Source organism: Rattus norvegicus, chromosome 17 (genome assembly GCF_021556685.1).
Source record: "Rattus norvegicus strain SHRSP/BbbUtx chromosome 17, alternate assembly SHRSP_T2T, whole genome shotgun sequence".
Taxonomy (NCBI): domain Eukaryota; kingdom Metazoa; phylum Chordata; class Mammalia; order Rodentia; family Muridae; genus Rattus; species Rattus norvegicus.
Genome location: NC_141550.1, coordinates 84,552,484 through 84,564,728, shown reverse-complemented (window position 1 = coordinate 84,564,728; position 12,245 = coordinate 84,552,484). Strand labels below are relative to the sequence as shown.

Sequence of the window (12,245 nt, the reverse complement as noted above, 5' to 3'; positions counted from 1 at the left end):
CTACATTTATTCATGTTTTATAATCATTCATGCGATCTTGCTTATTACCCCAAGAGCAAGTCATGTGTAAAATAACACTAAATGGTCAGTCACTTATGAAACCCCATTTTCGAAAGGAGGTTTTTAGTTTTAAAATGGTGATTTTTTTTCTGCCATGGGTTATATTTGGAAAAGAAAAGTTACAAGGAAAGTTTATGAAACAAAATCTCCATATTCAACAACCACAGATCTAGAGAGATCATCACAAGGCATTTGAAGTAGGACATTAAGCACCCTGACAGTCTGGAATAGCTTTGTTTTCAAAGTGACTTCTGAAGAAAGAAACCCCATGTGGCTTGATAGTTATGTCATATTTTAATGCTCGGAACCCTGCCAGTCTGCATACGCTGTGCACCTAATGAACCTATTTTTGGAATGTTCTAGGACAGGTACCTCTAGCTACTTACTGCCTTGTTTCTCATCTGTTCTCCATTACTCTGTTCTTGGGCCTTTGCCCTAGTATGTCATGTTACTGTCCTAAAAATGCTCCCTAGCCACCTGTAAAATAATACGCAAAAACAACCACAACAAAATACAAATAAGACACAATGACCTTAGTTTCCTTCTAGCCTCTCCTGTGTCCTCAGTGGAAGCCTAAACAGCTGACTAATCTACTTCTATCTGGCTTTATGCCTGAACACAAGTGTGTGAGATCAAGTGCTATTTTTCTCTCCCCAGAAGACTCCCACAGCCTTCTGACCTGGAGCACAGAAAGGTGACCGGGGAAGACAGAGTCCAGTGTGTAGTCCATGTGAGCAAGTAATACTGGATGAAATGTGGAAACACAATACATCTCCAGGTCATATCACAATGGCAAAGGTTGGACAGTCCTGCATGGGACCTCATCAAGAGTCTCATCCAGAGGCGGTGTGTGTGTGTGTGTGTGTGTGTGTGTGTGTGTGTGTGTGTGTGTGTATGCATGTGTGTGTGTCTGTATCTGTATGTTTTTTATCCATGGATCCAATATTCTCTGGGCAGGGGCTGGTAGTGTGTTCTGCCTAGACCTTAAAGCAGGGTAGCAAAAACATCCTGCTACACCCCAGAGCCTTATATTCTCTCTCATCAAATATTTGCTTTATTCCCCCCCTCCAATTAGTTCTTGATGTTTCAGTGGCTCATTTTATTTTGATATGCATCATATACTGAATCTCCACAGATTGGTCGTCCATGAACAAAGGAAAAGCATACACTCTTAGTTTATGAAGACATGGGAGCCAAAGGGGTAGCTCACTGAACAGCACACCAGATGACCTCAGTTCCATTATCACAATCCACATGGTGAAAGGAGGAACTGACTGAGCGAGTGGTCTTTTGCCATGACACACATAACCATACTTATGCATGCACATGCAAAACAAATAAACAAATGTAAAAAAGAAGTTGATAGTGCGCTAAAAACACTCGAGAAGATTCTTGCCCCTAACCAAAATTTCTTAAGTCTATAGAATATTTAGTGTTTATGTAAAAGTCATGCACAGTTTTGAAGTTCAAATTTCCTTTTAAAGTATATCATTATCTAAAACTAAAGGACAAGTCATATTATTGTCTAGGAATTACGCTTTTCTACGCAAAAATATTCGAAGATTTCTTTCATCAACTTTCTATAGAAAAACCCACACTTTCCTATTGCCAAATGACTTATAACATTTGACTAAGAAAAGTAAGTTCATTAAAGTATCCTATAATTGGGGCTAGAGAGATAGCTCAGCCAGTAGAGTCCATATACAATGGAAGATGGAGCTGGAGAGGAAGAAGAAAGGGGAGGAGGGTCAGAGGAGGAAGAGAAGGGCAAAAAGAACAAGAGAGAGGAGGTGAGGAGAGGAGAAGAAAATCCAGGTGTGGTGCTTTGTATTTGCGATCCACGTGCAAGAGTGGCAGAGCCAGGCCATTTTCTAGAGCTAACTGACCTGCCAGCTACCAGGAAGCTACAGGCCAATGAAAGATAAAGACACTGTCTCAAAAAATAAGAAAAACAAAGTAAAATAAAACAAAAAGGTATATTCTGTCTCTGTCTCTCTTTATGTTCGTCTCTCTGTCTCTCTGTATCTCTCTTACACACACACACACATATCTACCTGCACCCTGTTACACACACACACACACACACACACACACACACACATCTACCTGCACCCTCTTACCCATGCCCACACATATTCGTGAACACATCACACAATACTAGATAATTCTATAATTCACAGCAATGGCAAGGGCATAGAGTATCCGATGCATTCAAATAACACTCTGGTACCCAATTCCCAAAGTTTGTGATGGTAGTTATCTACTCTACTCCTTCACTTGCTCACATGAGAAACTCTAGTATACTAGCCAGTGACTTCCAAGTGCTAAGCATCCTTGTAAAACCTTCTCCCTTAGAATATCACAGACTATGGGATGCTATAGGCATATTTCCTGTGATAGTATGCACTAAAACAATTCTACAACCAACTCCACACAGAGTCTTGCCTTCTAATAGCAAACTAAGCAGTGTGTGTTAGGAAAACCTTTGAGTCTAGTAGAATGGAACTCCTCTGAAAGCACAGCAGGTAGAAAATCAATGTGAATGGGTGGGGCTTCTTACCAATGAGCCCCTGGAATGCTTTTAGGGGATTCAATGCTTGTTAGGCACCAGTTACAACTAGTTAATTGTTCCCAACCCAATTATCAATTCCACCATACTCTACATCTGTGCCCTTCTGTGACAGTGTTACTGGCCAACTTCTACCATGTGAGAGCATTCCCTTCACACGGGCATGCTCTATCTTCACAGCCTGGTGAGAGAGAGCAGCCATGTTCCCTAGTGTCACTGCCATAAGCAAGACCAGATGCCATGAATACCCTGCTTCACAGAGAAGCCTACAATGAGATAGGATGGGATGTGTAGAAGGATACCTGTCATCTGGAGGATAAAATGAGTATCAAAACAGGATCACATGACCTTTAATCAGGGTAAGAATAGACTACAATGAGGTTGATGTGAGCCCTAACGCGCACTTATGGGTTGAATACAATCAATCTGGATCACTCCTAGAGAACTTTCCTGTGTACGAAGAGGGACAATCAGCAGGGTATAAAAATGTCATTGGCCAGAGGCTGGTCAGCAGGGTATAAAAATGTCATTGGCCAGAGGCTGGTCAGCAGGGCACAAGTCCTTTTCAGAAAGTTCCAAATTAGCTCTGGGCAATCATCAGAAAAGGGGAAAAAGCTGAAATACTGAGTCAAGACTTCTGCATTTTCAATGTATAACTAATTTTTTAAATTATGTGTAAAAGAATTAACACATATGTGGGATCACACTGTCCCTCGTGCCTGAAGATGCCAGAAAGAAGGCATCAGATCCTCTGGAACCAAAAGTAAAGGTGGCTCTAAGCTGCTATGTGGGTGCTGGGAACTGAACCTGCATTAGTGGTAAGTGCTCCTGTCTGCTGAGCCATCTCTCCAACCCATCACCATCTATGGTTTTCAGCTTTGTATAAACTTTAATGTGCCGAACTGGTGACTGGATCAGCAAAATGCACCCTGCCCATTTCCCCCTTTTATGAAGGGGCTTGCAATTTTGAAAGAAATTGACTGTTATTTTTTAAATTACATGAAAAAATAATGTTTTTCTTAATTTGGAAATTTAGAATATGATTTACTATTAGGCTGAAATTCATTAACCTTCTTTCCTTTGCTCTGTATGAAAGCCAGAGAAAATTATGTATAATAATGGTTTGCAAGTTATTTCTCCCAGCTTGTGCACATCACTCTACAATAAAAAGGACAGAAAACCGGCAAGAAAATTGTGAAAAATATTTTGAATTTTCTTGGCTGAAGTTTAAAGGTTTTCTTTTCATCTAATTAAAAATATAAGTAGAGAGATTTAAGGTATGGAGCAATGGCCAATATGCAGCAAGGACACAGAAAGAGCTGGGCTCACAGCAACCCCTCCTTAAGCATCTTTCTGATTTAATGATGCTGGCTTTCTCACAGAATTTTCTTTAGCTCCACAATCCACCTGGAAACTGAATGGATAGTATAGGTACCTTTATCCATGCTTATAAATAATAGCCAAGAAAATAGATTTTGTTGAGAAATCTGGTCACTAGTGCACATTTCTCCATGGGGAGGGGGAAGAAACAGAATACACTCAGTTATTACAGACATATCTCTACATTTATATACATTCCCATGGGAATGAGTCTGTGTTCTCATTTTCTGAAAAGCAAGTGTGTTGAGACGATAAATAAAATTACCTGGCTCTTTATTTCTAATTGATCACCTCTGACAATGAAACACCCAGTTTATAATAATGGCTTGCTTAGAGGGGATTGAAAATGGATTTTAATTTTGAGTTGACCTTCACATGAGGTTTATTGGGTGATCTGAATTAGCTCTGCCTAAGTAAGGAAAGTTCTGGTCTTAAGATCAGCTGCCCAGGTCCCATTTGCCTCGGCTACACGCAGTGCCTAACTTTCACATTTGGAAAGTCAAGTTTATGCTGCAAAAGCAGGAAAATGTCCTAGAGAGGTCAAGCATTCTACTTGGCTATAGAAATTAAAAGGACATCTATTTTTTTTCAGCCCTAAGTCCATATGGAATTAGCAAAGGAGTCGTTGCTATTCACACACACACACACACACACACACACACACACACACACACACACACACACACATACACATTCCCTTATTACCTTGGGAAGAGTCATTAATTGGAGAAAACCGCTTTTCCAGTCTCTCTAAATGAACAGCTTTGAACAGTATATCTGCTAACTTGTTCCAGGACAGTATCCCACCCACCCCTTAAAAGTCAGGAAGAAAGGTGAACTAGAGGTTCTCTTTAGAAGTCCAATCTTACCACAGCCTGGCATAGTCTTTCAAATCACCATTTTCCTACGAATACAAAGAAACAATAGTAGTGAGTTCTTGAACACGAAGAAACAATAGTATTGAGATCTCTTAAAAGTATCAACTTTTACTAAGTTTAAATTGAGTCCTCACAGCCATGTTGGGTTTTCCCTCTCTGACTACAATGAGAAACATATGTATCTTAATTAAATCATTTTAAAGGGGCGGTTGGCAAATTGACTCAGTAATTGTTGCCACTCGGCAAGCATGGTCAATTAAAGCGAGCTCTACAACTTCGAAATCTTCAACTGATTTGTATCCCTAGCGTTCCCTAAATTGTCTGTAATGTGAAAACTCTTGGCTGTTCCTTCCCCAGCACTTGCATACTTGCTAATGCATCTTTTTATCTTGCAGTCGAAGCACACAGTAATTTCCTGACCTGCAGGAGCACATTGAGTTTCATTTAGTTGTTGATATGCATCATGTGTAGGTGATTAATATTCCTGGCCATCACAGGAAAGTGACTTTTTTACATTGTTGCATTTGAGGACTTACACAACCTCTTTTCAAAAATACTCAAAAGTCAAATTAGCATAAATTATTCGCAGCCCACTGTAAAAGCCTGGAAGCTAGGCTGTGCTGGATATGCAAAACCTTGGACGTGGAACTTAGCCTTTGGAGAACTTAGCCTTCCAACTATTTTTTATTGAACATTCAACCTTATTAAACTGAATCACAAAAACAGCCACAAACCTGAATCTAAGAGGGAGATTTCCTTCTCATGGGGTTTCACGCCACAGAAATGCCTACACTGCCCCCAAAACCAAAACAGAACTAAAACAATATTTTTATTGAATATGCTTTCTTCAAATCCTTCCTAGGCCTCAAGGAGAGGATTGATAAGTAGCTATCCTGAGGTGATTTAAGAATATTGTGTCTGAAGTTCTTGTGGGACCTTTAACAGTAGGAGCAAGGGATGTCTCTCTACTTAGAACTGTTTTCCTCCAACTGGGTTCACTTGCCTAACCATAATATTATGTGGACTTACGCCTAGAGTTGTTGTAACTTGCTATGAAGTGTTCAGTTGATACCCTTGGAAGGATTGCTCTTTTCTGAAGGAAAACAAAAGAAAAATGGATCTAGAAGAGAGGAAGGGAGTTGGGGAGGGGAGGGAGGAAAACTGCTATTGAGATGTAAAGTATGAGACTGGGGGAGGAGAAAAGGGAGGGGGAAGAAGAGGTGAGGAGAGGAGGAGAGGTAGGAGGAGAGGAAGTTTTAACATTTAGGTCTTTCTGACCTTTTAGAGAGGACAGTGGAGAGATTTAAAAAAAAATAAAATTAAACTAAATTCACTTTCTATGTTTAAAACAAATAAGTTGCAACTAGAGAGATGGCTCAGTAGATAAAAGCACTGTTCCTTAAATGTGGGGGCTGGAGCCTGGATCCCAGCAGTGTAAAGCTGGATGTGGCTCTGTTCCTGTGTTCTCTCTACTGTCCGGAAGTGAGTTCAGGAGGGTCATTCAGACTTGAAGGCCACTAACCCAGCTCCCTTTTCAGTGACAAACCCTTTTAAGGAAATCTGGTGGGAAGTGACAGAACTGGAAAGATCCTGCCCCCTCCCCACCCCAACACTTACCCCAGCACTATTGGTCCAAACCCAGAGACCAGGGCTAGTATCAAAAGTCAAATCACATCTTTTGTTATAAGTACACTGAGATCTGCTCTCCTATTACATAGGAGCTCAAAGCCCTGTTTGGTTTGAGTCACTATGAGGACAGGAAAAAATCACAGAACATAATGGACATTGTAGGGTTGATGCCGGCATCTGTGGCCCCACCTTCCCAACAAGAATAAACTCATTACACTGCTAGTAGTGTAGATAAGGACCTTAGACAATGACATAAGAAGATTTTGTTTGCCTTGATGGTTAAAACACTGCTGTTAGATACCAAACCAAAGAAATTAGACTAAAGTCCCGTCATTACCCTTTGCGAGGTTAATAAATGACATGATTTACATGAAGGTCAAAATGGCAATAGCTTCAATGCCCTTTATCAAGAAACAGTATGGAAAAATCCCAGATTTTGTGTGAGAGTTCGGGGTCTAAACTCTGGTCTTACACCTATGTAGGAGGAACCTAATCAAATGAGCCATTTCTCCAGCCCAGTTACTGGAGTTCAGACTTTATAGTTTTGACCCCATTGAATAATTTCTCAGATGTGAAAATACATGCATCAATAGGTAGGTTTAAACATTCTTATTCTCTCTGGCTGTGTTTTTGATATTTCTTTTTGAAATGATTTGTTTGACAATGCTAACATTACAATATACTAGCCCTGTGTAGTAGTGAAGCTCAGTGGTAAGCTTCGGCATGCAAGCCCTGTTAGCTCCTTATCAATGCAGACTTGAGGCTTTCTTGGGTTTAGCTGTCCCTGACAATGAAAACTACAGCACAAAGGTGAGGCAACAGTCAGTTCCCGTGCTAACTGCACCTTACCTCGGAAGTTGTTTTGTCTGATTCTGTGCAACATTTACCAGCAATTTGCTCCAAATGACTTGGTGATCTGAATAATGGCAAGAGTTTTATATGGTTGCCTGATTTTATTTTCTTAAATGGGGCCTTACCAAGGCTGCTTTTATGATCAATGCTTCAGACTCTTGAATATCTGTGTCTGGCTAGCATATTGTAATCATAGCATTGTCAATCAAATCATTCCAAAAAGGAAATATGAAGGGCAGAACCAGAGAGAATTAAGAAAGTTTAAACATACCTTTTAGTGCAAATATTTCCACATCTGAGAATTGGGTCCATAGAAATTATTCAATGGGGTCACCACTATATAGTCTGAAGTCCAATAGCTGGGCTGGAGAAATGGCTCATTTGATTAAGTTCTTGCTACATAAGACCTGAGTTTAGATCCCTGGCACTCACACAAAAGACCAGGGGTGGTGATATGTGGCTGTACCTGGGCTCTGGGGGTTAGGAAGGGTAGAGAAAGATTGATCCCTGAAAGTCATTGACTAGCCAGTCTAGTTGAACTGACAATTTACTCCAGACTTAATTATCTCTCAAAATGTTGTCTAAAAACATTTGTTGTGCTGACCTCAAGCTGTACTACAGAGCAATAGTGATGAAAACCACATGGTATTGGCACAGAGACAGACAGGTCAGTCAATGGGATGGAGTTGAGGACCCAGAAATAAATGCACACACCTATAGACACTTGATTTTTTACAAAGAAGTCAAAACCATACAGTGGAAAAAAAGAAAGCATCTTCAACAAATGGTGTTGGTAATAATCATATTATGTATGGATTATATAAACCTTTATAAGCCTTACTAACATTAATATTTGCATTTAAATGCAAAATATATTTATAAAAAGATGCAGAAGCCTGTAGCCTGAGGCTACTGTATGCCTTTATGAATACATAAATAAAGTGAAATGCATGCTCATGTACAAACTCTCCCTAAATCTAAACTAAACAATCAACAAAACCTAAAATGGGCAAGAGCTAGGCCAAAGACAAGAAAAGGTGTAGGCTTCTGAAAGAAGTTTAAGAGAACAAATGTCCCTGTGTAGATTCCCTGGATACTTCTCCTGAGTGAAATGACCAAGGGGAAACTTCCTGCTGAGCCATCTACATTGCGGGGACCATAAGATAGCTGGAACAGTACTGTCCCAAATAATTGCTTGAGTTGCTCTCCTCATCAAAGAAGAAAGAATAAAGTCAGTTCTCTTGGAATGTTAAACTCCCGTCATCCTCTTTGTTCTACACCTAAACACTGCTTCTTCATTGTTTGGTAGTAAAATAGGCTCAGGCCAGTATTTAATAAAGAAGCTACAGAAACCCAAAGAGGAGTCCACTTCCCACAGGAGCCCTTATTCTTCTGATGTGTAAGTAAAATCCATCAGTCCCCTGCTGCCTTTCATGCATATCAGTTTGTTTTGCAAAGCCACCTTCCTTCATTCCTAGTCATTTCAGAAAATGTGGGAAGGTCTACATATTCCTTTAATAACTCTAAACACCATCCCATATAATCAGAGTCTATGTGCACTCTGGCTTGCTTTAAATTCTCTTAAAAATGGATATGATTATTCCTAATATTACTGATGTCAAAAATAAGAACTCAATACTTGCCAAACTTCCCGTGCAGTAAGGGGAATGTATAGAATCCAGTGTCAAGTCTGACAAGATCCAAACACTTGCTGTAAGCAGAAGTCATAGAAACACTTTGGTTGCTATTTAAAACGAGTCAGAAAGGCTTGCACACACCAGAGGTCATTGTCACATGGAGGAAAGTGTGCAATGACACGGAGGAAGTAACACTCTTGGTCTAACAATAACGGAACACAATTCCAGCCACCAAATACATTGTTGTCAAGCAACTCCTGAGCCCGCAATTCCAGAAGACATGACAAGTGGCAGGTGTACTGAGTCTGAGGCAGATACATATGTTTGTTTGTCTTCTGAATTGAAAAGTGTACAAAATGCATGCCCATTCCATTTCAATAGACGATGAAAATTAAATGATTTTTCAAACATGCATTCACGTACTTGGGATTTGAGATAACTTCAGTAAAAACAGATAGAGCATGAAATCATACATGAATTAAAGCAAAAATAAAGCCCATGTGGTTTCTTATAGTCTCCAAAGCTCTTCTATAATATATATTTAAATATGTATAATGACATGTGTGTCAACATACCTATGAAAAATTCTCTGCGTGACTATTTAATCATGAGAGAAAGTTTTCTATCATTACTGGAGAAAAGTTAAGGACTACTACATTAAAAGTGTTACACAAGATAGAAGAGAGTTTTGATGAAGTATTACTTTAAACTTTAATTATTCATATTAGATATACTTAAATATCCAATCGTTTATGAGTCCTATACAAGCACAAACTACATAGATCTCTCATTCTGGGAATGCAGGCAGCTGAGGCAAGAACATTGGGAGTTTAAGGACAAGGCAGATAAAACATTTTGTAAAACTCTGCCTCAAAAGTAAGCAAGTGAGGTATGCTGGTGCTTGTCCACTATCCCAGCACTCGGGAAGCTGAAGCATGAAGATCATGAGTTTTAGGCTAACCTGAACTACATAGAAAGATGGTCCCCAAAACCTACCAAACAACAACAAAACCCTAAAATGAGAACTATCCAGGTCAAAGGGAACAGAAAGTCTGGGATTGGGAAGGAAGTTTAAAAGAACCAATTGCCTTGGACAGATTATTCAGTCCTTCAAGACAGGAATAAATTTAACATAGGATAAACTACTCATTTAGAGTCACACAGATTACCACTACTGTTAAATCTACTGTTACATTCCCCTGGCATTATTGTCCACATTTTCTCTGCTGAAATGACTCAAAATCGTCAGTAGAATGCTCTCAGAATTCGGATTGTGAGTTAAACATTCTGAATTACCATTTCTCTGTAGGAAAAAAAAAATGAAGTGGATAGTATTCTTAGAAAGCAAGCAAGCTTACCATAAAATGATTGATTATTCCAGGTGTCACTGAAAACAGGAACACCTAAGCAGGTGTCGACTCATTTCTATATCACACACAGCGTTTTAAAATTTGGCTAATATATCAGGTGTCTAGCATCCAGAAACCCTTTGTGACCATCCAACAAATTGTCAGCCACAATAGAGCCTTGAGGAACATAACTACAACCATTGACCATTTTACTTTGAGCCTTGGGGACTGAACCCAGTGCATTGTGCATCCTAGGCAAGGGCTCTACCGCTGGGCTACATCCCCAGCGTGCCAGCACATAAAACTGAATGTGTACCAACACAAGGAGAAAGTTCTGTATCTTTAGAAAGCATACAGTGAAATCCAGTCACGAGTCACTAAACCATAGTCATGAACCACACGGAATTAAGTCCAGTGCCCTCAGGTTTACTGGCTGTGCTAATATTCTTATAGGATGGTATCCAGAGCAAACGAGCAGCACACAGCTATGTTCTTTGCATGTATTTTCTCCTCTCGCACTAACAGCACTGTAGGTTGAAGCAACCAGGAAACCCAGAAAGAACTTTTAGACAATCCGTATTTAATTGATTAAAAAATATTTGTGCATCCTGCTAATCATACTTGTAACTTCTGACTAGTAATCATGAGCTCCAATTTCATTGTTGGCAATGTTCTTTTCCCTAAAGCTTTCTCAGAAAAATAAAAATAATAATAATAATAGTAATATCATAAGTAATTTGTGATTTGCTTGAAAATTCTTAATCTTAGACAATGCAGTTGGAGTATAATAACAACTTGATGAGTATTATAAAATTATATTATAAAAACATGCTTTAAGTATCATTAGGAATATATAATGTTTTCTGTAAAAGTTCTGAATTTGAAGAAGATTCTAACATTCTTTGCAAGGTAAAGCTCCTTCTTTGAGTATTTTAAATATTAGACTCTCCTTTTAGGACTTCATAAAATAAAATAAAAAAAAACAACATAAACTGCAATATAGTCTAAATTTGAAACACTTGAAGTCAAGGCACCTCAATTTATATAGAAAACTCTCAGAAAGACAGACAGAAGCCTAAGCAGTGCCCATGTGGTCAGAGTGCTCGGCAACAAGTGCCTGCTCCAGGCCAGAAAAGCATTTTTCTCCTCATCAAGTCCCTTGACCCAAGCTCCCTCTTCCAGTTATTAATGGAATCTCAGCAAGATTAAGTTTAAAATTAGAGTTACTGTTTTAATTGCATAGCCCACCTCAGTATTCAAACAAACAACGCATATGATATTTCCGGCAAGGACGAGAATTTTTTTTTTTTTAACACAGCATAGCAGCTAGCACAATTGTAGCTTGGGCTTATTAAAACGTCGCTATTTCTCTCCAAAGCACACAGCTCATCAGAACAGTCCCCCCTGCCCCTCTTGCTTACCCCAGGAATACTGGATTGAGTCTGAGAAGACACCAACTGCCTGTCAAGCATGCCAGACCGGTTCCAACAGGGTGCAGAATGCTGGAGAAATAGTCTACAGGCGCGAGAACCAGGTACCAGCTAAAGGTGGCTTTGCCTCGCCGTGCGGATCTGGAGCATGCCACGGGCTACGGTTCTCCCCGAAGTGTGATCTTAGTCAGTATGACTTCATGACTTCCTAACGTACTTCAGATGTCAAAAGTTCTCTCTGATTTCAGGACCACTTCAAGCAAGGCAGAGGAGCCCATCACAGTCAGTTAGCAGTGCCAAGTGGGAGGGTCTTTTCCTACTTTGAATTGCGTCAGCTGGCTCAGAAGAGGGACGCCTGTAAACTTGTCAAAGCAAAGTAACACTTCATTAATATCAGATGCATGCCTTCGGGCAGCACTGGCCACACCAGGGCTTTGAAAGCTACTTTCTGCTGTATAGAA

The 12,245-nt window shown here is 39.7% G+C and overlaps 1 protein-coding gene across 13 annotated transcripts in view; it reads right to left on the bottom strand.

Moving 5' to 3' along the window:
- Cacnb2 (calcium voltage-gated channel auxiliary subunit beta 2) overlaps positions 1–12,245 on the bottom strand; it is a 346,804-nt gene that overhangs the window by 131,848 nt on the left and 202,711 nt on the right. For 3 of the 13 annotated variants that reach the window (XM_087589678.1, XM_087589677.1, XM_087589684.1), the window contains exon 1: positions 11,776–12,082. In XM_087589678.1, coding sequence (XP_087445804.1) covers positions 11,776–11,826 — 51 coding nt within the window. In that variant the 5' untranslated portion in view covers positions 11,827–12,082. 13 annotated transcript variants of the gene reach the window in all.